This window comes from Chinchilla lanigera, unplaced genomic scaffold, assembly GCF_000276665.1.
Source record: "Chinchilla lanigera isolate Chin_1 unplaced genomic scaffold, ChiLan1.0 scaffold00026, whole genome shotgun sequence".
NCBI classification, from domain to species: domain Eukaryota; kingdom Metazoa; phylum Chordata; class Mammalia; order Rodentia; family Chinchillidae; genus Chinchilla; species Chinchilla lanigera.
In genome coordinates this window covers 24678425-24705905 of record NW_004955427.1, presented here as the reverse complement: position 1 = coordinate 24705905, position 27481 = coordinate 24678425, and the positions used below count along the sequence as shown (strand labels likewise).

General features: G+C 47.6%; 2 protein-coding genes across 2 annotated transcripts in view; one reads left to right on the top strand and one right to left on the bottom strand.

Moving 5' to 3' along the window:
* Nucleotides 1–306: 306 nt before the first annotated feature.
* Cx3cr1 (chemokine (C-X3-C motif) receptor 1) lies at nt 307–14700 on the bottom strand. Its single transcript, XM_005386557.2, has 2 exons — nt 14593–14700; nt 307–3525 (listed from the first exon to the last, which is right to left on the bottom strand). The coding sequence occupies exon 2, from the start codon at nt 3514–3516 to the stop codon at nt 2446–2448; it is 1071 nt and encodes a 356-aa protein (XP_005386614.1). The 5' UTR covers nt 3517–3525; nt 14593–14700; the 3' UTR covers nt 307–2445.
* A 625-nt stretch (nt 14701–15325) lies between these two features.
* Nucleotides 15326–27481, top strand: part of Ccr8 (chemokine (C-C motif) receptor 8) — a 44223-nt gene continuing 32067 nt past the window's right edge. Inside the window, exon 1 of the mRNA XM_005386554.2 lies at nt 15326–15446. The gene's annotated coding sequence lies outside the window, so the exon portion shown is untranslated. The remainder of the gene's footprint in view (nt 15447–27481) is intronic.

The following is a 27481-nucleotide window of genomic DNA, read 5'->3' as shown; positions in this document are numbered from 1 at the left end:
ACCATGTTTACACATGTGAGTCTGATTTATTTCACTTATGAGTATGGTTTCAAATTGCACCCATTTACCGATAAAGTCTCCAGTTTATCCTTCTTTATGGCTGAGTAGTACTCCACTGTATAAAAAGTCCACATCTTTTTTTATACATTCCTTGGTTGATGGGCATTTGGGTTGTTTCCAAGATCTAACTATTACAAATTGTGCTACTATAAACATGGGTGCACATATATTGCTTGTGTATGATGTTTTTAATTCTTCTGGGAAGATACCCAGAAAATAAATTTTTTAAAAAATTAACATTCGTCATATTTTTCAATAACTCCTCATTTATTCACTTTTCATTTAAATGGTAAATCCTTGAGGGCAGAGGCATGATCTCATTGCCTTTGGAATAGCTCTGGACCTGAGCTTACACAGTGCATGTAATATGTGCTCAAGAAAGGCTTTATGAGAAACTAATTTCACATGTACGTACCAAGAGCTATAAAGTTCCCATGCCCTGTGATCCAGTTATTCCCCATGGGAAGGAACTTATCTAAAGGAAAATAATTGAAGAAGGCAAAAATAATGCAGATAAAGGTGATACACAGTGTGTATTTGTTAAACACTGGAAACAAGTTGAATGTTTATCAACAGAGTAATGGTGAGTAGATGATGATTAGATGGTGAGTAGATGATGGTACATGATCCTGAAGGAACATGATTCATTCTCATTCATTAAACGTACGAACTGCTAAGAATGCTAGGACGCAGCAGTGAGTCAGATGCCACATCTGCCTCAGTGAGTGTGCAATCCGGCAGAGTCTTCTAAAATGATTATTACACAAGAGAGCTACTTGCAATTCAATGCTGAAGAAAAGCAGGTTATAAAACTGTACATTGTTAGGGTTGGAACTCTAAACACACACTGTTAAATGCAGGAGTGAAAATATGTGTGATTAGCCCATAGGTGATATTTTCTTCAGCACTATTACAATTGGTTTTTGAGCTTTGAAGTTTTAGACCACCCCCAATGTTTACTGAGGAAGAAGGCTTTCCGCATTGGCAGTAGAAAGAGTAATGGGGATTTTTTTCCCAGATGGGCAGGGGTTCCCTGGAAGTGACTGGGGGGAGGAATATTCAGGTAGAGTGGGAGGCTTGGGCCTAATAGGTTTGTTGATCTAAGTGTTCCTTGAATGCTGAAATAGGATCCAGTGTCCTCTCTGTCTGGGCTATGTCCTTCAGGCTCCTCCCACACCGTCACCACTCTTCTGGCCAGAGGGCACCACTACAAGGTGCAGAAAAGCTGAAGTGTGAAACCAGATTAGAAGGTTAAGGCCTGAAAGAGTGACTGGTTTTTCATACTGGAAAGGGTGTTCCCTATTGACAAATACCAATATTCCTTGACCACACATGAGGAAATGAAAGCTCTGTTGGCCCCAACCTACCCAGCAGGCCAGAGTTAGGATTGGAATCCACCCCTTGACACTGGGGCAGGGTTCTTTTTATTTCTCCTTCAGGGCCCGACAACAGGTGGAAGGAGGTGCCTTTTATGGAAAAGACCTGGCTGACAGGGTAGGTGGAATCCTCTGGGGAGGACTCTTTCCTCTGAAGAATTCCTTCAGAATCTGTAGGCTGGATGGCACGGTGGAGGGCCTCAGAGACCCGGCCTTTGAGTTTGGACTTGATGCAGTGAGCAGGAGGGAACCCTTGCAGGGTGGTAAAGAAACGGGTTTAATGAAGAGGAAGCTGGCACTGGGTACTGGTTCAAGTGATCAGGGAGGTACTGGCTCAGGTACGTGGTAAGAATGGTGTATGGCTCTTATTCTGTCTGGTCAGGACAGTGCTCACCCCTACAAGTTCTTGGAGATCTGTCTTCCTCAACTTTCTAGTCATGAGATTGCAGTAGAAGCGTCCGTTTGCTATGTGCTGCTTTGTGGGACACCACCACCTGGTCCAAAGATGAGGTCTGGTACCAGCTTAACCAGTCAGAACCCTTCCCTGGGAATTCTGACCTTGGGACCGGAAAGGAGTGGGTTCCAGTCCCTCTCTGGTGATAAAGCTGCGTTATGTGAGCCTGGATCTGCCACTACTCAAAGATTTGAAGATTAGTGAAAGGAAGCTCTAGTTAGATTCAGGTCCTGTTTTCCACTCAGTCTGAGGGCTCACCCGTCCCCTCGCCTATGTCAATATGTGAACAGTACTCACCCCCTCCCTTTAACTAAGCTGGTCTGGGTTTAATTTTTGTCATCTTTAAGCAAAAAGGTCCCGACTTTCCAGTAAAAGACATGTGTGTCCTTTATAATTCAAATTTTAAGCACAATTCTTGAAAAGACTCATGTTGTCTTGTTAGTAGTGAGTCCATATTTCTTCCATGTAAGAAGCAACCACAAAAATCGATCCTCCTTACTCAGCGTCAGCTTCAGGAACTCCGCGTTCCCACAGAGACAGGCTTTGGGGACCCCTTCAGAGAAGGATGGATGTATCTCCATCGCTTGTGTAGTGAGTGAAATTGCTGCTCAGGATGCTCCCCTGCCTGCTCCTTTGTGACTCTGAAGTGGAGAAACTCACATGAACTGAAGGACCGCACAGGACCACCCTGCATTTCCTGTACAGGTGGGAAAGGTATCTTTTGAACTTCTCTCCAGCAAATGCGTAGATAAGGGGGTTGAGGCAACAGTGGCTGAATGCCAAAGTCTCGGATACATTGAGGGCCAACTTCAGATTTCTCTTCAGGTCACAACTGGAAAAGAAGTTGTAGAGTTTGAGAGTCTCAAGGAAAATCATAACATTGTAGGGTGTCCAGAAGAGGAAAAACACAATGACCACCAGTAAGATGAGTTTGATGGCTCTAGATTTCTTCTGGTTCTTGCAGGAAAACAGTGTCTGGATGATTCTGAAGTAGCAGAAACTCATGATGAGCAGGGGCAGCAGGAAGCCCAGAACATTTGTTTCCACATTGCGGAGCACAGGCCAGATTTCCTGAAGGATGTCAGGGTAGTCACCCAGGCATTCGTTTTGTTTCTGCTTTGTGAACATGAACTGGGGCGCCGCCACCAGGATGGCTGCTGCCCACACGCTCAGGCTGATGGTGACGCCATGCTGCACAGTCCGGTTATTCATGGAGTTGACTGCTAAGACGATGGCCATGTACCTGTCAATGCTGATGATGGTGATGAAGAATATACCTCCAAAGAAGCCAATGTAGAAGAAGGCAGTAGTGATTTTGCACACTGCATTGTGGAAGCCTTCTTCATTGATCACATAGTGAATCCAAAAAGGCAATGTGGCCACGAAGAGCAGATCAGACAAGGCCAGGTTCAGGAGGTAAATGTCGGTGATGCTCTTGGGCTTCCGGCTCTTGGTGAGAGCAAACACCACCAACAGATTTCCCACCAGACCAAAAGCAAAGACAAGAGAGTAAAATATGGGCAAGAAGATGGTCCCAAAGGCTACGATGTCCCCCACGTCACAGGCTTCTGCAGACATATCATACTCAAAGTACTCTGTGTTGGATTCAGGGTAGGAAGTGGGCATGGTGAAGGCCTGGATCAAAAGAGAAAACAAATGGCAGTGTTATCCTCAAAGGAACAAGTGTGGAATTCTGTCTGGCCCCATACAGAGGGAGAAGGGAAAAGATAAATATTGGTTGGGGGGCTATTACCTTTTCTACCCACACCTGTGCCGTCTTGTTAGTCCCCACAGGGCTCCTGGGGATACTACAGATGCCTTGGGCAGAAGAGACAGTTAGGGCCCTGAGAGGTTCAAAGAGGTCCCTGAGAGGACTTGACCAAAGCCAGGTGTCAGCGGCTCAGCCAACACTTGGAGCTAGGCTTTTTGGAAAATGAAATAGGCCTGTTTTGACTCTTCAAATCTCTCCAAAAAGTATCCAGCTTGACTAGTGTGTGCAGGTTGCAGGAAGGAGCCTGGGCAGAAAGTGAGAAGTGGGATCGAGTAGGGTGATAGTGGAGGGGGCTTCCTCCAGTCCAGTCTTCCCCAGAGTAATTCTCTATCTTCACTTCCATCTTTTCCACCCCTGCACCCTTGTTTCTCCTCCGTGACTCTAGGCCTGGGAGAGACAGGTCCCAGACACTCTCCCAGGGTCCTGACAAGCTGAGCCAGAAGCGCTCCTCTTTTTCTCCTCTCTTCCTCTTGGGACCAACAAGGCCTGCTCTTCCTCGGGAGGGATCAGATAGAGACTCACACACTGCAAGTGACTCTCTTGCTTTGGGTTTTAGCATGGAGAATCCCATGTAGGGAAACCCCTCAACCCCAAGCAAGTTGGAATGGCTGGCTGTCCCACAGCTCTAGGGGGTGAGAACTCATTGTTATGCAGCTGCAGAAGGATCAGCTGATCTGAGGTGGTGGTGGGCTGGACTCCAGTGGTGAATTCACCTGGACATCATTAACTCTGGGTTTCCCCACTATTCTTTTTTTTTTTTTTTAATTTTAAAAATAAAAGGAGGAAAACATTAACAGACAGACAACCTTTTACAAAATAGCAAAAGAACAGTACAGACAATACAGAGTTACAAACAAAGTGGTAGGAAGTTAACCATGCTTGTTGTATTACATATTGATATCTTCAAAGTGGTTTCTCATGAAAACAGATAGAGACATGCAATATTGATCAATCAAGGACTTATTGGCAGTTACTTTCAGCAAAGAAATAGAAGACAGTAGAACAACCATGTTAACTATCCTGTATATACACACATACAAAATTTCTCCTTCTTTCCCTTCTCTTTCCCCACATCCCAGTTGCCCTTTACCCTTGAGTGCTTTCCTATCATTTCACAATGTCTATCATACCTTAATCTGTTTCCTTCTGAGCAAGAACTGGAAGGAAGACATTTCTGCATGGGTTGGGCATAAACCTTATCCCAGTCCCAACCAGGACGTTTTGGACATTTATTTGAGAGGCTGCACATGAGGTGGACTTTCCACATATAGGCCCTTCAGAAACTCAAACAAATCTTCAAGTCTTCAAGCACATCTCGTAGTTATCATTGCCTCTTTGCTTATCAAAAGCGAAAGCAAACCTCACACTTCTTTACCTAAGGGAGTTTCCACTGCTCTCTGCAGCCTGTCCATGGTGGTTTTACCCAGGCGGTATCTCTATGAACAAGGGCCCACCAGCCACAGCACTGCTTCTGCCTTCCCAGCCTCTTCCGCAAGGAAGTGGGCTAAGGCTGACCTTCTTGGGCTACGTTGGGCCCTGAGAAGTTTCTCAGCTCCAGGCAAGGTATGTGGTTTTGTTGCTGCAGGCTATAAGGACCCTTTCTATGGAGCCAAACCTCAGGTTGTGGCCTTAATCAATAACATATACATTGATCAGTGTGAAGTGGCTGACCTGTAGCTAGTTTTTGAGCTCCACAAGCCTCAATTGCATATGTCTGAGTGTCTGTAGCTTGCCGTAGACCATCATCTTCCCAGTGTGCTGCTGCATGACAGTGGAAATTTAAAGACCTTGGAGGCTATGAGTGAGGGACCCTGGGTTAGTAAATGCTAATTTCATTTCCCGCATTAGATGAGGAAGCCCTTTGGGTCTTTGGACTGTCCAGGCCACCTGTAGACTCTCTTGTTTCACCCCTACTCTGGCACCTTGGACATTTTGTAGGTTGTTCTAGTTTTTCCCCTGGTGGTAGGGCACTTACTTTTCAGCTTAGTTTGGAGGGATGGAGAGTAAGCTACTCCTTATGAAGCTTGTACTAAACTGATCTTACTGTTAGACATTCCACATGCACTCTAGTCTAGTTACTCTTCCTTACAATTCTGAAAGGGAAGTTGTGTTTCTAATTCACTGCTGCTAAATGGCTCCAGGGATATTTGAGAGGCGAAAAAGAGGAAGGTTGGGACAAAGTGTAGAGCAGGCAGTGGTAGCTAGAAATAAGAACTGACTGGCTGAGCACCAAGGGAGTCCCACTTTCAGCCCTGATGCTGGATATCCCAGCTCAGGGATGCCACACATCTGGGGCATCTTCTCTAATTTGCACCAAGATTCTGAATAATAATAATAAGCCAGGGGTTGGTCCCATACACCCATGCAGCAAACATGTCTGAAACGCCACATGTGGCACAGGGCTCTGTTGACCCTCTCCCAGAGATCGCTCAGGCTCCCCTCCCCCATCAGGGGTGAAGGGGCTTTCATCTCAGTGGAGAAAATGCATATAGATCAACTTTGATTAAGACAGAATCAGACAAGTGGGCCAAGGCATCCTCTTGCAGTTGGGGTGCTATTGCAGATACCATGGCGGAAGCAATGACCCTGCCTGGCTGGTGAGCACATTACTTACTGAGATCCAGTGGCTGGCTCTGGATATCAGTCTGGATTGGGACTGCTTCCTGACCTCCGGTGAGAACAGAACAACACTCAGTCACACTCTTTCTGGCTACTTTGTGGCTGAGAGTCCTTAGCAATGTCCCAGGTCCCACAGGAGCCCCTCTCCATGATGCCATAGTGCTATGCATTTGCAAGCTGATCACCCCACATAACACAAGGACCGCTAAGAGCCATTCCGGACCACATTCCAGAGTGAGGAGTGGGAAGTGTTGAGAGCTGCTGGAGCTGGATAGCTGTCATGTGTGTGAGGGCAGGACAGAGCCAGAGTGCCTCAGGCAGTCCAGCTTCCTCAGTATTAAAAAAAGCATCCTGCCTGGACAATTACAGTCGTTAGTCGCTAGGCAACATTACCTCTCCAGATACTAACTTTGCAAGAGTATAAAATAAGCCCCCTACTGTAGAAGTCAGTCCTCTTGCCTATCAAGTAAGAGGTAACTCCACTCGATCCCGGCTATTGTTTCTTTTCTTTATTTTCTAAATCCTCTCGCCGTTTTCTCCCAGGGACAACCAAGAGACCACCGAGTCCCACAGGGAAGGATATCAACAGGCCCCTCACACACATCTAAGCCTCACAGCGGGCCTGATGATGTGAATTAAGCACCTTGCCCACCACAGAGCCAGAAGCAGTAGTGGGAAGCAGGACTAAAGTTGATTCCCCCCTGTTCCCGCCACACTCCTCCTTCCCTCCCCAAAGATGAAGGATGAGGAGAGGAGAGAGGTAGGGACACAATAGCCACCAAACAGCAGAGGAGTGAACAGCCATCCAAGCGACCATCCCAGCCCTTCCCAGCAGATTTATAGGTTCTCTGAGAGCCTGAGAATGAAGTAACACATGTGCACACTCGAGTTTATCACCGAGACACATTCACGCACATATTCAAGGAAGTGCAGGAACAGGGCCACAGCAAGCCTGCATGGAGGTGGTAGGAAACCACCCCGGGCTCCTCTGCAAGGCAGGGCACACCAAGCCATGGCATACCTTCAAATTTACCCAGCACCTGCTTATAAGCAAAAACAGAGCCAGGCAGATCTGTAAGTGCTGTGGCAGAATAATCTCTGTGGTACTGGTGAGTGAGGGCCCACAGGTAGGGTACGCTCCCATTTGTGGAAAGGAGTGCTTTGTGTTGTTGGGTTAAAGTCTGAATATCTCTGGAGGGACGGGCTTGTGGTAATAGCCGCAGTTACTACTGGAGGGCAGCTCTAGTGACCAGAGGATGGGGGAAAGGTGAGTTAAGTTTTGCTATAAAAGCTTGGAAATTTTTTTTTTTTTTTTTTTTTTTTTGCCATGGACACATATAACCTATTTTAGGAATTGTTTTAATCAATTGACTTGGAAATTTAAAAATAAAAATGTATGAATTATATGAAAAACTAAAAGAAATAAGTAACTCAGTACAAGTACCAAGCACACTGTACATGCTCCTTAAGTGGCACCTGACATGCGAAAGGATTATTTCTGCTTTCTGGGCAAATAGATGCCCTCAGAGGGAGAGTAACCCACTCCAGGCCACAGCTTGTTGGTGGCAGGGCTGCAGTTTGTGCCCAGATGTGTCCTGCTTCATCACTTTCTTCAGCTTTGCATTATAGCGGGACCTGCCCAACCCACAGGGGTTGCAAGAAGCACACTCTGGGGGAATGCACCAAGAAAGCTGAGGCTATACCTTGGGTCTCAGGGCAGTAGTCAGGAAGAACCCAGGTCCCCACTAAGGTGTTTTCAGCTCTCTGCACCCTCTAGTTGGTTAAGCCCAAAGTTTACTGACTGGTGCTGAGATGGGAGAATCTGAGCCAAACCTAGAAGCAGAACTTGGTCAGTGTGTGAGTCCCATACCCAAGTGGAGACGACTTCTGTACAACCTACTTTATAAAGCTCCCACAGTCCTCCACTGCCCATCCTGGTCCACTTCCTCTGGCCACTTCCTTTTCTCATGCCTACTCACTTGTTTTTTTAACTGTTTTCATGGGTGGGGTAGGAGGCATCCTTAACCATTATTTCCAACCAGCTTCTCTTTTCTACACTTCCTCCTCTTTTAAGAGGCCAATCCATTTTTCCTTGTATCTGACATCCCTTTTTGATCCCTTTCCCCTTCTTTTGCCTCACATCCTGCTTACTGTTTCTCAATCTAATGCAGCATGTCTTTGTGTATTACTTTCCTTGGTCCTTTTTCTGTTTTTTTAAAAATTTTGAGTGAAGTTTAAGTTTGGGGCCCAGTCTAATGCCATGAGACTTGTAAGGTTTATTTATTTATGTTTTTCTTGAAAAAAAAATTACACTAGAAAGCTGCTTGAGCTCTGATCCAAACTTCCTGCCTTGGGGTTGTCCTGGCTCTATTAGTGTTCCAAAATCAGAAGTTGCCCTTAGAAAGCCCCAGTTTAACCATTATTATTATTATTATTTTTTTTTTTTAGTGCTAGAGATCAGACCTGGGGCCCTGTACATACTAGGCAAGTGTTTGCCCCTTGAGTTACATCCTCAGGCCAGAAAACGCCAGTTTAGAAGCAGCAGAAGCTGCTGGCCGACACGCCTGCTAAGGTTACGCTCCGAGTGCCGTCCCATGAACACTCTCTGTAGGCCCACAGGAGAAACGACAAACAGAGGCTCAGAGACTTGGTTAATGTGTCTGAAGAGAGAATATAGATGGGATTTCAAGCCCAGATGCATCTCTGCACACAGCCGTGTTCCTGGCACTACGCACTGGTATCCCAGGGGGAGGGACAGCTGCAGAATTCTACAGGACACTTCTAGAGAACTAGGACTGAGAAATAGCGGGCATGAGCCCTCTGAAGAGAAGCTGGTCCATGATGCAACCCTGAAGTGGTTGGGTTTCTTCTTTCTTGAGTCAAAACTCAGTGAGCTGATCTTCAGGGAATGCTAAGCAGAAAATGGGGAGGGAAGGATGCCGTTTGCCCCTCCTGCCACCACTATGTGATCCTTATGCCCGACTCCCGGAATCTACAATTTAAAAAAAGAAATAAAAAAGGAAGAAGGGGATAATTTTCCCTAGAGAAGAAAAGGCTGTCAGGTCAGCTTATTTCCTGCCTCTGTTATGTTACAGCACTTCTGAAGTCCACCTAGCTCACAGAGGCCCACACATTCCCTGCACTAATGTCTGAGAGACCCTGCTCTAGCACTGCCTCGCGTATCAGTTTCCTGATACGTGAAATGAAAGCATGAGCCCGATCTCCTCTGAGGAGGAGATCTTTATGGTTTTCCCACCTAGGATGGCAGCTATTTTTATGACACAGATGCAGCGAGAGCTGAGGCTAAAGGCAGATGAGAGGCCTTGAATTCCATCCCAAGGGGCTATTAAGAAAAAGTTTACAGCGTGCACTGTGTATACCGTAGTAATGAGCTCACCTAAAATCGTACAGCGCTGTGCCCCTCCAAGGCTTGATATGGGGCAAATGCGTGTGCCCAGGCTACAAAGCAACAAGAACGAGAGGAAACCATGCCCGAGGCGCAGACTCTCGGGGTTGGTGAGCCGCCCCTTTCCAAAACCTGCCACTCTCTGGGGTTTGACACCCCCTCCCTTTTCCTCTTTCAAGTACTTTATGGTATTTATTATTTGTGTCCAAGTAAATGGTAAAAATTTAAAAAGAAACGTTCTACCACTTTTTTTTTAAAGTGGGCTTTTTAATAGAGAAGAGATGGACTTGTTAATTATTAACTAAGCCAATATTAATTGAGCACCTTTACCATATGCTAGTGGAGGAGAAATGAAAAACACAAGAGGCTTAGCTTTCCTTGTTGAAAATAAGAGATTTTCTTCACTTCCTTTTTTTCTTAAAGCATTTGCTTTAGAAAACCTGTAAGTACTTTCTCCTCTCTCAGAATGTAGTTAAATCCTTTGGAAACTTGCCAGGTTTTGGTTTGCTCTGTGACCTAGGAAGGCCTTTCTCCAGGACCTGGCCATTGTCTCTTCGAAATGTAGGTAGAAAAGCCCTCTGTCCCTGTTTGTGGGGGAGGCAAGGCCTGACTTGTGCACATTGCTGCAGGCTGCTAACCCACCTCTTGCCACCAAGATCAGAGAGGCTGTCTCTCCTCTGGGTGTAGCCAGTTAGCTATGTGAGTGGGCCTCTGAGCCATCAGGTCATTCTATGGTGAGCTAGTGTGACAAATGGTGCCATCCAGTCCTCTATTGTTTGTCTTGCGAACATGATTTAACACAGTGTGTCTGCTTGGCTATAACAGAGTGAGATTTCTTGCTGACTTAACAGTCTCTTAGCAGATGGCTCAGGATTGCTCTGTTCGTGCTGATGCACTGATGAGACTTGCAGTTTAGGGTCAGTATGGACAGTGCTGCCTTGTGCATCTCCTACAACTTGGCTGCATTTGAAAAGCTTAATTTTTTTTTTTTTTTTGTTTTTGTTTTTGTTTTTCTCCGGTACCGGGAACCGAACTCACGATCTTGCGCTTGCCAGGCAGGCGCTTTTGCCGCTGAGCTAAATCCCCAGCCCCTGAAAAGCTTAATGTTGAGCCAAAGGAACCTGACCAAAAAGCACATCTATGTATGATACACGTATGCAGAGATCAAAGACAGGCAAAGCTAAGCATGTTGTTTGAAGAGGCATATTTAGATTGGATTGGGTCAAATGGAAAAGTGAGGATGCAGTCATCCTAAAGGTCAGGATAGTAGTTACTTGTAGGGAAAGTGGCTGCTGTTAGGCAGTGTCATGAGAGAGGCTTCGGGGTTCTGGCAAGAATAGTTATGAGGTGGGAGATTAATTTTAATAAGCTATTAACCTGGATACTGTTCTGATATTGTCCTTTCAGTGTGCTATATTCCATAATAAACATAGGCTTAAAGTAAGAAACAAAGGCAGAGTGAAAATACTTCAGGAGATGGAATACAGATTATTTCCCCCTCTGCCAAGACTCACATCCAAAATAGTTGCACTTTAGCCAAATAAGAAGATAAAGTGGCTGAAGTACCCACTGTGGCCAGAGAGAATAAACATTTCCCCCAACAGGGTAGCTGGCCTAAAGTGAAATTCTCCCTCCTGCCAAGAGGAGCATCAGCGCCAAGATTCAGTTGCAACCTGGCTTATCCAAGCAGCATGAGTGACACAAGGGTCCAGGCTTGCGGAACTCCTAGGTGCTTGGAAAGCAGAACACATCCTCAGAAAAGTCAGCCAAGGTCTGGACTCTCCCATTCCAGGTCTACTGCTCCATGGGGCTGTGACCTGCTGTGAGCAGCTGAGTTCTCCTCCCTGAGTAGCTCATCCTGCACAGGTACTGGTTCTGAACATCTTCGGGTTCAGGACTCTGCAACAAAGGAAGGCTGGGGAGGAGCAGCTGGAGGCCCTCCATCTGGGGAAGGAGCTTCTCTGAGGCTGCAGCCTCTGGCTGGGGAGGCCGTGCCTGACTTGGCTGCCCTTCCACAGCAGCCCTGGTGGGGAGGGGCTGCCTCCTGGCAGCGGGGCTGGGAATAGAAGATGGTTCTGAACCCGGTCAGTGCCAATACTTTGTATCTCTCATAGTCTACTTTGAAAGCAGTCAGGGTTGTGAAGTTACCCAAACTTTCCAAGCCTCGTATTGTTTTTTGAGCTCCAGGAGTGTGCTTGGGACTTTATATACCTCGTTCCTGATCCTTAACAGAATTCAATGTGTACCCATTTCTGGCGGTTATGGTTTGTGTCTGGATGTCCCCACAAAGCCTCATGTAGTCATGGGGCGGCCTTCTAGAGTTTATGATTGATCCATGGTCCAATGCTGGGATTATGGATGTGCGTGCTACACCCGCCCTGGAGCAGGTAGTTTGCATACAATGTAAGGGAGGGAAAGAGGCTGCTTGCACTGCTCTTCCCTTTTGTTGTTGCTTTTGCTATTTTCCTGCCACCGTGAACTGTTGCCCTCTGCCATGTGCCACTCTGCCTTGGAGCCAGCCGAGTATGGACTGAAACCTCCACAAAGTGTGAGCAAAATAAATCTTTCCTTCCTTAATTTTGGGTGTCAGGTATTTTGTCTCAGCAATGAGAGAAAAGCAACCAACATACCAGTGCAGGACTCACTGACCATGTGCATTGTAACAGGAGGAAGCAGGCTTCCCGAGGTGTAGTGCTGAGCACAGGCACAAGGGGAAGCCAAGACTTTGCTCTGAAGAGAGCGGCTCCCATACCTGCTCTGTGAAGCAGGGGCAGCAGAGGAGCAGAGTGGGGGCAGAGTTCGGGGAGACTGTCCTGCAGCTGGGGTAGACTAGGTGCTCCTTCCCAAGGGCCAGGACAAATGCCATGCCAGCCCGAGGGCCGTACAGAGTCAGGCTGAAGTTGAGCTGAGACTACTTTCTGTCCTGTGTGCCTAAGTGAGAGCACAGCGGAGCAAAATGGAGAAAGATGGGGATCCACTCTGGCCGCCGGGAGCCATCCTCTCTCCCAGAGGCCCTCAGTCCTAGTCATTGCCCATACCCCAACCCCATAGTGGTCCCGGAGTGTTATGGTTTATGTCTGGATGTCTCCCCAAAGCCTCATGCAGTCATGGGGCAGGCTTCTAGAGTTTATGATCCAACGCTGGGATTATGGATGTGAGTGCTACACTTGCCCTGGGACAGGTAGTTTACATACAATATAAGGGAGGGAGGGGCTGGGGATTTAGCTCAGCGGCACAGCACCTGCCTGACAAGTGCAAGGTCGACAAGTGCAAGGTCATGAGTCCCAGGTACTGGGAAACCAGCCCCCCACCCCCGCCAAAAAAAAAAAGGGAGAGAAAGAGCTTGCTCTCAGCCACTCCTCCCTTTTTGCTGAGAAACCTCCACAAAGTGTAAGCTAAATAAACCTTTCCTTCCTTAATTCTGGACATCAGATATTTTGTCTCAGCAATGACAGAACAGTAACTGAAACACGGGGCTCAGCACCCAGGGGGACTTCCCACCCCGCCACTTCTCCAGATGCTCCAGCACCCCGCGACAAGTGCTGAGCAGGAAAGTTTCCTGGCGTTTCACATGGTTCAGTCTTCTCCTTCCCTTTGGGCTTGGTTTCTTTCTACCTCAAGTATTACACTTTAAGTATTTGAAAAGAAAGCAAAGTAAAGCTAAGCCAAGGCTTTTTTGGCAAATGGGAAGAGAATGCTAAAATCCCTTGCCTTTTCCTGAATGCAGCTGTAAACTCACAAAGCAGGGCTCCAGGACTCAGGCTGTGATCGCCAACAGGACTCAGGCTGTGATCGCCACAGGACTCAGGCTGTGATCGCCACAGGACTCAGCTGTGATCGCCATAGCCTTGAGGCAAAGCAAGGGGCAGCCAGGGCCTCTAAAAATATTTCCCTGTCTTACTCTTGGAATTTCTTCCAAAGGCTACATTTCCCAATGGCACAAGCTTTCCAAGCCTGGTGTCCTCACATTAGTTGTAACAGCATATATCAAAGTTGAATAATGAATTAGAGCTAGCAGCTTATTAATTAAAACAGTTTTGATTGTAAATGCAGTAAGTGCTCTTTTTGAAGATTGTAGATAGAGTCAGGTGTGTTGGTGCACCCTTGTAATCCCAGCACTCTGGAGGCTGAGGCAGGACTATTATCTGAGCTTGAGGGCCGCCTGGGCTACATAGTGAGTTCAAGGTCAGCCTGTACTACATAGTGAAATCCTGACTCAAAAAAAAAGATTATAGATGGCTCAAAAAATCCCACAAAATCCTACCATGAAGCACAGTGATCTTTTAGTTTTTTTGTATTTAAACTTTGTACATATTTTATATTTATATTAAATACATTTATATTTACAGTAAAATGCAGATGTTATCAAAGTACTCTTTATTATTAAATTTTCAAACACATTTAAAAGTAGAGAGAATATTCTGGTTTCCATCACCCAGTTTCAACCATTAGCCATTAGGGTCAACACTTCATGTATTCCCCAAGTCATGGCCCCACCAGATCGTTTAATTTTACCCATAAACTTTTAGTCGTGGGTGTCCAAAGGCTAAGGACTCCTACATAAAACATTAATGCTATTTCTTATCTTAGAAAAAGAATAATTCTTCATTATCCACAAGATGCAAGTTTATCTCATGCTCTTTTTAGTCCCTGTCGAATCAAGCTTTTCCCCATGTCCCTAAAATGTAATTACTAAGGGTTCTAATAATGCCGCATCATGTCAGGAGGGTAGAGTCTCATCCTCCACTATGTCCCACTCCCACGTTCCTTGGATGTGTTTAGGCTGTGCCACTCTCAGGAAGGTAGTCTGCAGTGTGGGCACAGGCAGCAAACCACATTACTACCTACTCCAACCGCTGGGCCCACCCCACCCCGCCCACAGGTACCCAGCAGTCTCTGTACCTACCTGGGGCAGACAGGAACGGAACCTCAGGATTTGTCACTCAGCCACCCGTCCCACACAGACTCCACCAGTGACAAGTGTTTCCCTTTCTCTCTGAGGGCACTTTATTGCAAAATTAGCCAATAGTGTCTGGTTTCCTGTGAGGTAGACTATTTCTAGATGCAAACAAGCTTGTAAGCTCCAGGCTGGAGACCAGCTGACCACAGGAATCTGAACAGAATCCTGGAAGACTGGAGCCCAGGGTGCACTTGGAGGGAGCAGAAGAGTTGGGGGCTGTGCCATTTGCCCCCCATGGGGGCAGAGCCAGGTGCAGGTCCTGTGGGTGGCATGGCACAAGAGGCATCTTCAGGCAAGCTGGGGGAACTCACAGAGCCTCTGCTTTCCTGCCTGGAGAAAGCACCCACAGTACTCCTCGGTTGGCACTGGGGCAAGGATAAGGGGCCCCAGTCCTGCTCCTCAGCATGCTCAGAGGCACTGCATGCCCCACCCTGGCCCTGCTGAGCCAGCACTGCATCTGCGTGAGATACTAGGAGATGGGTGTGCACCCTGAGCTCTAGGAATGCGTGCACAGCTTGACACCTGTTCCCTTCCAGGTCCCTTTCTTTCTTTCCATCTGGCTTTAAGACTCTCCTGCCCTCCCTTGGTGCTGGTCCTCTCACCCCAGCACCCTCTGGGGCCCACTGTGGCCAGCTGCCTGGGCCCTGGCCTTGTCTTAACTCTTCCTTTCCTCCTCGTGCTTCTTGCAGGGTCTGGCCAAGACTCTGCTTCTCTTCCCATCCACTCTTGTCCACTACATGTTGGCGACTTCCATTGGGAAAGGTCATCTCCCCCGGGGCCTGGTGGCTCCCCATGCCCAGGCAAGTCCTTCCTGCCTTTCTGTCTTTCCCTTTGCCATTCCTCCTTGACCATTCTTTACCCAGAAGCCAGAGAGCTCTTCCTAAGCCCCACATGTGCCAACACAAAACCTCCAGTGCCTCCTCATCCTGAGCCTTTTAAGCATGGTCTTGTGTGACAGCCCTTCTTATTTCCCTCAGACCACTTCCACTTCCTTCTGAACGCCATCTCCTGGCCACCCACGAGCCGGGCTCTCCTCCCTTCCCATCTAGCCTGGCTGTGGGAACTTGATTTCACCCTTCAGCAAGCCTGCTTTTCAGTCCTGAGGGAGATGGTTTCTCATCCCTCAAGGATGTTTTCAGCAGATGACCCTCAGAAACAGACCAAGTCAGAAAGGGCTGGGTCCCTACATTCTGGGCACATTCAGAGAGACAGGAAGTGCCCCAGCTGCCTTTGTACTGCCTCCCTACCTCCTCAAGCCTCTGTCAAGGAGTCTACGGCTCTGCTGGGGAACTCCCTGCTCCTGGGCCCGGCTACCCGCTCTCAGTGCTCTCACCCTGGCGCAGCCTCATTCTTTAGACCTTGTCCCCAGCCCTCTTTTTTGCCAAGCCCCATCAGCACAGCCCTTGTTGGAGCTGCCCTCAGCGCACACCCTGTTTCTTTTCCAGTGGAGACAGCCGTGCAGGTGGCAGCCTGCTTTCTGTTGGGCAGAGGAGAAGGGCGTGGTGGCCTGACTGAGGGGCAAGAGCAAGGCTGTGACCATGGTGGGGACAGGCAGGCAAGGACTGGAGACTTGGTTTGAGTAACACTTTGTGGAAGTAAGGGGAGCAGCACGGGAAGGAGTAGTTAGACCACGATTCTACCTTCAATCCCAGGCTTAGATATTTCTGTCACGCTATTTCTTTTCCCCGGGAGCTCCAGGGAAAACCACAGCAAATAATTGTGTAGCACTGTGTGTGTATTGGGCAACATTTCAAGTCCCCCACACATATGAACTTACGTCATCCCTCCCACCATCCCACAGGGCAGACACCACATAGCTCATATGTGGCGGGCCAGGAGATGACTGCAGCCCCAGGGTTGCTCATCTCTGCCGTGTACTCCAAAGGACTGATGCTCTTCTAAGGGGGTAAAAATTAGAGGGCACTTGTGCTTTGTGTATAATATATAGCCCAAAAGACAGCGTTTCCATGGAATTAAAATTTCATTGTAGTGGTAGGTCATACTCCTATAGTGTTTAAAAAACTTGCTTGGGGGTGATAAGGAAAGGAAGCTGAGGAGCCCTCATCCAAACTCTTAATCAGACTGCTCTGCTATGTCTCATATTGAAAGCCTGGGGTTGTGGAATAACATGATGAGGTGAAATTAGTATAGACAGCCAAGTTAGATAGAAATTAATATGCAGCCAGAGAGGGATTGGGCCATTAAGGAAGTCAACACAAAAATAGTAAAGATATCAGGACTATGGCTGGAGGCAAATCTGAACAGAGTCTCAATAGCTAGGCCTGCAGCTTCTCTAGAGATGAACCACAGCTTGAGATTATAATATAATCAGCACCACCCAGCCCAGTGAGCCCAGAGGGGGCATCAGCTGCATAGGTGGGTGATCAGAACAGCTGGACCGTGCTCCCTCCCTTTCCAGGAATGCCTTTGCTCTTTCCCCGTAACCCTGCTACATGACTCGCTTCCCTGTTGGACCAATATTAGCTAAGCAACTATACCTGTTATCCTGTAGGTTAATTGTAATCTGACCCACCTTGTACCCATATTGTGACTTTGCTGTATAAATTACCACTGAAAAATAGCCTCTGAAGGTACCCATTCAAGACCCCTCCTGGAAATCCAGGAGCTATTCTGCTCATTTCTCATAAAACTCTCCTAATTTTCTCCTTTGGTTTTTATTCCCCAACATTTTGAGACCACGAACTCTGTCAGACATCAAACAGGTTGTCAGCTATGTTTTCCCATATCAATACATTCATGAAAATAAGTCAGTGATTTGATGTGAGGGAAAAAAGTTGCTAGGATAAGAGGGAAGTAGCTGATAAATAGCAAGTTTTTCTCTGTGTCAAGCACTGTACTACGCACATTGTTGATAATATATCACCCTCAAATTAGGCACTGTTATTTCTACTTTCAGTTGAAGAAATGAGAAGAAAAGAGACTGTCTTAGATCACACAGTTGGAAGGGGCTCTGGTTAGGATTTGAACATTATGATTCCAGCATAGATGGAGTAATGGAGGGAGACTTTGCTGAAAAAGAATGCAGGGAGACTCCAAAGGCAGCTTCTCCCTTTATGAGTCAAAAGCTATATGCAAGGAGGTTTCAAAATCTAAATGGACCCAGCAGTTATTCTGAGTTCTGAGCTCAGTTGGCCCCTCTACAAGATGGCTCCCAGCCAATTGCCCTCTCCCACAGGTTGTCTAAACCCTCAGCACTCACCCACTGCTGCCGCAGCCTGTCCACACACTGCTGTGTGTCTCTGTGGGGGCTTCTGGTGTGATCAGCAGTCACTGTGTACCTGCAGGTATGGGGAACCACTCAGACTGCTTCAAAGCTCAGAGACATCTAAGGACACCTGAGGATGTGACCTTGCTTGTCTAGTGTAGGTGCACAGTGGGATACTGTTATGTAACCACGACTTAGCACAGGTAAACATGCATGCGGTGGTTACAGCACTATGTAAGAATGTAAATATGAGATAACAACTTGTGTAAGAAGTATACAATAAAGATGTAGGAGACTTTTGCACTCTTGTGCTCTGCTCTGCTTCATGTTGCCTGTTGTTATTGCTGATGTCTTGCACATGTGTGTTCTTTAACCTTGGGACCTTACCCAAGAATATCTCCCTTAGGCCCCCCTGAGCTGGCCAGCAACTGGTGTAGTTGTCAGGACACTGAGGGAAGTGGTCTTGTCGCAGCTGTGGAAACAGTGCCTGAAGGCAAGAGAGAGCCCTATAGAATGGCTGATAAGTGACTCCCAGCATCACCCTGACTACCTGTAGCCACCTTCTTGGCAGCTTGGAAGACCCTGAAGGACTGGGAAACAGTCTTTTTGGAGCCTAAGGATGTCTTGCAAGCCTTAGAAGTGATAAACAGACAAATTCCTCCCCCTCATTGTTAAACGGTGGGGCAGGTGCCTTGGCTGTTCTTCACTCTCTTCTGCTGCATAAATCAAGAGGCCACTGGCCTTGTCCAATAAGTAGACCAGCTGCAGCAGAGAGAGGAGGACCTTGAGCAATGACTGGCTGCTGCAGAGCTCATGTTGCAAGGTGTGGGAAGCACTGCCTCCTCCAGAAACGTCTCCAGAAGCATAAGTGCTCATGGCTGAGAAAATTCCTGGGAAAACCCCCTGGTTTTGCATGCTAAGCTGGCTGGCTCATCAAAAGCAGGCATGTGTTGGCTTGCTAGGTTTTTGGTGCAAGTATTGCACCTAACTACTTTGCTGTGCTCTTTATACCAGATGACCAAAAGGGGTACAACACAGGGCTGACTGACACAGTGGAAGCTGCTTACTGGATAGATGCAGCGGAAGCTGATTTTTAGGACTCAAAGAGGACTGTTGCACAGGTGTAAGCCGTACAAGTCTTTGACCCTCCCCTGCCATTTATCCTAACCATCAGTGTGGATGACAATGGATTTGGCTGAGGCCTATGGCAAAAACAGGGGCAGCAGAAGCACCCTGTTGGATTTTGGTCAGTTGAGGAAGGGAGCTGAGAGCCAGTACTCCCTGATTGAAAAATAGCAGTGCTGTACACTGCTCTACATGCCTGTGAGGGATCACAGGACAACAGATAATAAAAGTACAGACAGAATACCCAATAGAGGGTTGGGTACAGACTTAAAGAGCTCATCCCAGGAGTGGGGTGGCACAGGCTTCCACTCTCACATGTTGGGGATGTACCTTCAACAGTGGGCCTTCTTTTCAACTAGCCCTTTGGCAGCTGAATGGGCTATGATTTGGGGACCCATGATGTACACCGCCCAGGAACCCATCTGGGAGGATGGGCTGCAGGACACGATCCCTAGTCCCTACGCAAAAGGGAAAGAGGGACCTCTGGCTGACTCTGGATATACTGATGGATCTAGCTGTGACACAACCTAGCAATGGACAGCAGTCGCTGTCCAGTCCAGGACAGAAGTACTCTGGTTTGAAACTGAAACAGGCAGGTCAAGCCAGTGGGCACAGCTGTGGACAGTGTGATTGCTTGTGATGCATGAAGGAGACGTTCTACATGTGTGCACGACAGTTGGGCCATCTCTAGAGGGCGGAGGAGCAGTCTGCCAGCTTGGGCAGAGTGACAAATAGGGCACTGTCCCTTGTGGAGTGCCGACCTATGATGAGACATACGGGAGCGTGGCCAAAAAGCTCAGGGCATAAGCCCCTCCTCTCACCAGGAAATGACTTAACAGATGCTTTGACCAGGTGTTGCAATGGTTAATGGCTAGGAATAGCATCTGACCAAAATTACTGACTGCTGTGTATGGTATGCTGCTAGGAATAGCATCTGACCAGGGGCAAGGCCACAGACCTAGCATTCTGGTTGAATCCCTTGCTCAACATATGGCCCAGGTCTTAACGTTATGTGCCAGGCTTTGATGTTGCTTAAGGATGAAACTGCTCAAGTGAAAAAAGTGGTTTTGCAAAACCACATGGTTCTTGATTTGTTAACTACAACACAAGAGGTGTGGAGAACCCCCTGGGTGACTCTTTTTTTTTTTTTTGGTAACAGGAATTGAACTCACAACCTCACACTTGTCAGGCAGGTGCTGTGCTGCTGAGCTATATCCCTGGCCCCAAGGGTGACTCTTTTTGAAGGAGGAGCAACTGTCTCCATTTTGACTGAATGTGGCCCTATTTCCATGTATTGATATGTACAAAGCTGGCTAGGACTTTTCCTTATCCCTTCAGTTGGAGATAAGCAAGGCCTATCTGTCCAGCTGAGGTGCTGATGGTAGTATTTGAAGATAGCAGGCAGTGTTTCCCTAGATCCTCCTGGTTCCCTTGTGTGGGCCGGGACAAGGCAGGATGAAGGGCCAATGCTCCACACTGTTGGCTGGGATGGAGCCTTGAGATAGAGGCTCAGACTTCCTGGGGCTTGAAAGATTACACTTCAGAGCTAAAGCACCAATCTCAGAACATTAGATGCTATCTCATTTGTGTTATGTAGGTTACTCTTTCTGCATATCCTTTTCTCTGCATATTGTGCAAGTGATTTTGGGCCTCCTACTAGCAGCTCAAGGCCTCCTGCACTGGCTTCCCAAGCAACTGGGACTACAGGCATGTGCCACTGTGTCCAGCAAAGTCATCAACCACTGAGCAACATCCCAGCCCTACTCCCTTATATGTTTACTTCTTGCTGGTAACCACCACTGTTGTGCATTTGACTTTCATACATGTGCCACACATCACCAGTGTTATGGTTGGTGTCTGCATGTCCCCCCAAATCCTCATGCAGTCATGGGGCAGGCTTCTAGATTTGTGATTGAGCCATAGTCCATGCTGGGATTATGGGTGTGAGTGCTCCACCTGCCCTGGGGCAGGTAGTTAGCATACGTAAGGGAGAGAAAGAGGCTGCTTGCCCCCCCCTCCTCCATTTTGCTCTGGTTGTTGCTTTTGCTGTTTTCCACCTCCCTGAATGGTTGCCCTCTGCCATGTGCCACTCTGCCTTGGAGCCAGCCAAGTATGGACTGAAACCTCCACAAACAGTGAGCTAAATAAACCTATATGTGTCAAGTATTTTGTCTCAGCAAAGAGAAAAAAGTAACCAAGACAACCAGCCTGACCCACCCACTCGCCAGATGTTTGTTGAGTACCTACTGTGTGCCCTACTTGTGCTCAAGCCTGCCTGCAAAGATGCACAAGGCAGGGTCTTCCCCTTACCCCTAGTTTGCCTTGCAGTCTTTCAGGTTGCAAGAAGAGACAGTTCTGAGCTTTAGGCAAGAGGCAGCCATGTGAAGGACAGAGGAGGGACCTGCCTCACCCTATCCAGGGAGCTCTGTCTCTCTCCGGCTACCAGAGCAGGAGCATCAGGCTAGGCAGCTGATCTTCCCACAAAGCCCCGCCTGGTGGATGGCTTTTGGCTTCAGAACTCCTCTGTGGTTGTTAAAGCACCAGACTTTGCTGACAAAGGGGTCAGAGTGGGGTGTAGGGCAAAACTGGCTAGCCTTAAGGTTATAATTTTGCGGTGAACTGGCAGACCCAAAATTACTGGGTGCCAGACTGTCTGGTTCAGATGGCAACCTGCTACCCCAAACTGAGTGTGGCCTTGAGCAAGCGAGCTGTTTCTCTGAGCGTGAGTCTCTGTACTGCTAAAATCAAGAAACTTAGGCAGTTACGGTACGGTTGGTGAAAACAATTTGCACGGTGGATAATGAAGGGCATGAAAAACTGCAGAGGCCCAGAGGAAGGAACAGTCTCTTGCTAAGCACCTTGGATTGGATGCATTTCCTGGGAAGGCAACACCAGTAGAGGATAAGCTACAAGCAGCTAGAGGAGTGTGCAGCTATCTTCTCTGCGTTTTCACCACTTTCTGTGGTCCTCTTCCCATCCCATTCCAACTCACTCCCTTAGCAAGGATTTCTAAGTGAGAGTGACCTTTTCTTTTCTCCCTCCCCTCTCTCTTTCTTCTACTTCTGGGTATTAAATCTAGACCTTACACATTATTTTTATTTTATTTTACTTTATTTTATTTTTTGTCTTTTTGAGACAGGGTCTCACTGTGCAGTTCAGGCCGGCCATGAGTTCACTTTGTAGCCCAGGCTGGTTTTGAACTCGCAACGATCCTCCTGCCTCAGCCTCCCAAGTGCTGGGATTACAGGCATACACCACCACCCCTGGCTTTTTTTTATATTTTAAAGAGAAAAAAAAAAAGAACTAAAAACATCATAGCACATTCTAGACAAGTGTTTTACCACTGAACTACATCTCTTCACCTTTTCATTTTAAAACAGGGTTTTGCTAAGTTGCTCAGGTGGGCATTGAACTTATGAGCCTCCTGCTGCAGCCTCTGGAGCTGCTGGAGTTACAGGCAAGTGCCACCATGCCCAGCCAGACAGTGATCTCTACTGCAGCATACCAGGCAGTCTCCCTCTCTTCTCCTGAAGGACCCTTTTTGTATGCTTAGTAAAAAAAAAAAAATCCAAGTCTATGGAATGAATGTAACTACTCCTCAGCCAAATCCACGTGTTAGAGTCCTACCCCACAGTGTGGCTGCATTTAGAGATAGGATCTTAAGGAGGCCAGGTGGTAACCTGAGGTTATAAGAACGGGGCTTTAAGCAGGCAGGAGAAGAGCGACACCAGGTATGTGCATTGTAAAAGGCTGTGTGAGGGCAGAGTGAGAGGTGGCCACCTTCAGGCGTAGGAAACTGGAGAAACCAAACCTACTGACGCCTTCATCTTGGACTTCTAGCCTTCAGAATCATGAGAAGTAACTGGTTACTTTTTAAGTCACCCAGTGTGGTGTTTTTTATGGCAAATAAGCAACTAAGCCACCGAATTTAAGGTCAGTGAATCAGGGTGGATTTCCTGGAGTTACAGTCTGGTGACTATTCATTTAGCTTACTGCAGCAAGGGTGGACACCTGCCCAAGCTCCTGTGGATGGATGCAGGAAGCAGGGTCACACGCTCTTGAGAAGCAGAACAAGTCTCTGGCAGGCTGCTTTCGTCTGGTTTGTGGTTTATACTGGTTTCATCTGGAGGCAGAGGATGGAAGCAAGTCAAAATCATCATCAGTGAAGATGCAATGATACACATGCTGAACAGGGGTGGGGAGCTGGCCATTCTGTACCTGAGAGTGGCTGCAGATGTGGCCACACCTGTCTTTGTCTGGTGTTGCATCATTCTGCAGCCACAGGCAAGTGTGTTCTGTGCTCTTCTTGTGCTGCGGACTCCCGCGTGGTACAATCACAGGCAGGGACAGTGATGAGGACAGTCATGGGCACAGGTGCTACTCACAGACACTGCCGGTTACCCGGAGTTTTAATTTTCAGCTCTGCTGCAGGGGAAGAAGCTGAGGCAGTTAGAGGAGTAACTCGAGGCCACTCGGCTAGCAGGCTGTGCGGGGGCAGGGCTGCGGCCTAAGGTTGTGCAGCCAGAGCAGACACCTTCAAGGTCTGCGACTTGAGTAGATGCCGCCTGTCCCCCACAAAAGGCTTTCCTGCTCACCTGCAGCTGGGGACCTGGGGAAGGGGGGAACCTTGGGCTCCCCCTTGTGCTTGGCATGTGAACTGCCACCCCAGGACTGGGCTGAGACAGGTGGGGGCAGCAGGTTGCCCTCAAAAGCAACAAGAACAAGTGCCAGGGGTTGAGTGTCTGCCTAAATCATGACTGCATGACTGTCAGGACACATTTGACCTTCAGCCTGTCAGCCTGGGTGTTCTCAGCTCTGCTAGAGATGAGAAAACAGAAATGAAGTCAGAGTTTACCATACCCATGAGGGAAGTCAGTGTGGAGAGTCCTCAAAACACTAAAAATAGAAATTGCATTTGACCCAGCTATCCTCCTTCTAGGTAACTTCCCAAAGGAGTGAAAAACCCTCATGTTACAAGGACACACACATATCCATGTTTATAGCAGCACCATTTATAACAGCTAGAAACAGTGTATATATCCATCAGTAGATGAATGGATAAGGACAATGTGGTATTTATACACAATGGAGTACTATGCTGCCACAAAGAAAGATAAACCTGAGGCATTTGTAGGTAAATGGATGCAACTTGGGAACATTATGTTAAGTGAAACAATTCAGATACACAAGCTCAAATATTGCATGGTTTCTCTTATATGAGAAACACACACACACATATATACACAACATACATACAAATAAAGAGCAAAATAGGAAGTAGGGAGTTCAAATGCTTCCCCAAATGACGTATTTTATTGTTTAAAAAATCTTAATATATATGCTAATTTGTTTCATTTAGAAGATACACTTCTATCTCCACTTGCAAAGGAAGTTTTGTGTTATTGTCTGTTGTCCCCTCTTTGTAAGGCTGTTTTGGTCTATGACTTGTGCTCTGACTACTTTGAAGATATGAATACAGAGTGTAATAACTGCCGTTATTCTCTTATTATGTTGTTATGAAATTTTGTGGTCTTTTTCATTTACAAAATAGAGTCAGAATTTACCTATCAATAGAATACTGATTCTGGGCTTTCAAACATTTCTAAATCGTGGACAAAAAGGCTGAGTATCCTTCCCAAGGTTACAAAACTCTGGAGGTGGAGCCAATTCTTAACCTTTATTTCCCATGCTGTACTGAGAAATCCGACTTTAGTTAAGCCTCAGTCTGCTCAAGGACACAGGGGCTGGAATCTGCTCTGGCTCCCGTGGGTGTTCTTTCCACCATGTCCCACATGGGTGCCTTCTCAGGCCCATTCTGAACTCACATACCTCGTATAACCCAAGGCACAGGCACTGGAAGCCCTGCGTTTGCCCTGGGACAGGCACACGCAGAGCTGACTGTAACTCATTAAGTGACAGGTGACTGACTCATCAAGCTGACCAAGTGGTCATCCTGGATCCCCACTCTACCACCACTTTGTCTCTTCTCTTCTCCTCTCCTCTCCCCTCCGCTCTCTTCCCCTTCCCTGCTCTTCCTTCCCTTCCCTCCCCCCTCACCCCCGTCTCTTTCCATCATGCACCAAAACTCCCTGCAGGGGTCTCTGATAACTGCTGCCCCACGTGGCCTGAACCCACAGCGTTCTCACCCGCCTGGTGGGTTTACTAAGAGTGTTTTAACAGCATTTGGATCTCACGTGACAATTTTGGAGACTCTGGCATGGACCGAAGCTCTGCTTTTTCAGAGTGTCTCTTCACATCTAGATGTGGAGGAATTGTGTCAGCACAGGCATGAGAAAGTACTTCCTGAAGGACCACCAGGACCTCAGAGACTGCAAGGCGGAAGCGCAGGAGTAAGCTCCACCCAGGGGACTTGATCAGTGTAACACCACCTGCACTGTGCTCTTCAGGGAAGTTCCCTGCTTGGTCTCTTTGTGTCTCCTGGTGAAGGAGAAATTATGCTTCTCACTATTTTGAATCTTTCCTAGTTTTGCTTTTCTATTCTGTTTTTCCTCCGTCAGCATCTGGCTTAATAAAACTTTCTAGAAAGCTGTAAAAAAAAAATCAAGCTGACCAAAGGCAATGGAAATTGTAACCAGCAAGAGTGGGAAGGGGTCTGCTGGGTGTGGCAGGTGGCAGACATTCCCCTGGGGGAGCCAGAAGTGAAAGGCCTGAGGGGTTGGTGGTGTGGGGAAGTATGAGGCCATGAGGTCTACAGGCAGGCTCCCTGGTGTGCTGGAATGTCCCCGGGGCCTATTCACATTTTGTTTTGTCAGTCAGACAAGGAGCCAAGACCTGGCCCCATGCTCTTGGCATTTACCACAGAAGCACAGATGAGAGAACTGCTGGCACCATCTTGAGAGCTTCTCGAGGTCAGCTCTTCACAGAGAACCCCCTTCCCTGAGGTGGCCTTTGGAGGTCCCACACTGGGTGACCAGGCCACAAAAGAATACTCAGGTGACCCCTGGGCCAGAGCAACAGTGAGAATGACCTTCAGAAATTGGCACACAGGGGCTTGAGGAAACTGCAAGTCCCCCTGCCTTCCCCCGAGCCTCCACTTGCTCAGGGGTAGTGATTCGGAACAATAGGCCATACTGGGCCCCACGACTGACTTCATTTGGAGTTCCCCTTTGAGTGAATATACAGTCCTGGGCAGCACAGCCTTCCTCACGGGCCCGTACACAACAGAGGTTCCCTCAGATGATATCACCTGGTGACGTGACAGCCAGATGCTTTTATTCCCACAGTGACGAAGTCACCTTGTGGCACATTTCTCAGAAGGCACCCATCCCCGGGGGACACATGACTGTGTATTGTATGTGTTTTCTCCTTGTAGTGAACAGAGCTCTATGTGGGTTACCTGAGAGCGGAAGTTGACAGCTGTTTGAAAAATGATTTTAGTCATTCATTTAACCCTCATCGCAGCTGTGGGTGAGAAGCAGGTTCTGGCTGGCTGGGTGTTGCTGTATAACACATTGTGACTCAGTTTCCCACTCTGCCCATGACAGAAAGTGTCCGTGTCCTCCCCTGGAATCTCTCCAGCTCTGAACAGCTGGAAGGTTAGCCTCTGCAAGCCGGATTACACAGTTCCAGTAGACTCATAAATTCTTATAGGCATACACAGGAGGCTCTGAGCTGCAGCACAGGACTCTGATTTCCAGAGACTTGGTCTGGAAGCTTCTGAGAGACACACTTACGTCACAGTGTGGGAGGGACAGAAGACTGTAATCTGAAGAGAGAGAGAAAGAGAGAATTTTTCAGTAATATAAACAATAAGAATGTCTTGAGGCCCCTGTCCTGGTGCAGAACAACTAAGATATTGGGTAATAACCCTAAAAATACTTTTTAAAATAGACAGTTGATCTGGAAAAAAAGATAAGGGAAATCCTCAGAAGCAAGCGCAAATCCTGGGAGCTGAGGCAGGGCTGGAGCGAGGCTCTCTGCCTAGGAGCCAGGGGGTCACAGGTCTTGTGCCTGCAACCAGAGGAGGAGGCAAGGCCCAGGCAGGGGCAGGTGCAGCTCTGCCTGGATCCACACAAACCATGGCCTTCAAAGGTCGTGCCGTGCCTCTCAGGGAATGAGCGAAGAGCCCACTCCCACACAGAAGGGAAATTGCCTGACAATTTAAACATATATATTGGAATATGTTTCAGTATTTTCTTGAGCTTCTTAGATGTGAAATTAACAAATGTGTGAACACTTTTCCAGCGTCCCTGGGCTTTTGCAGCACCCTTGGGTCAAAATCCTCTCAGAGAGGTTGTGAGGCTTTGGCTCTGACTGAAGACCTAAGACCTTGATACCAGCAAGGCCAGTGATCAGTGAGGTTCAATATCTGACTAGCAAAAGCACCAAGGAGGAAAAAGAGAAACAGAGGAAGAATGTTATCAAGGATATTGGCCCAAATATGAAATTGCCATTTTTACAAAAGTTAAATAGCAATTCCATTTGGTTCAACCTAATAACACAGCTCAAGAAATGTTTTTCAGA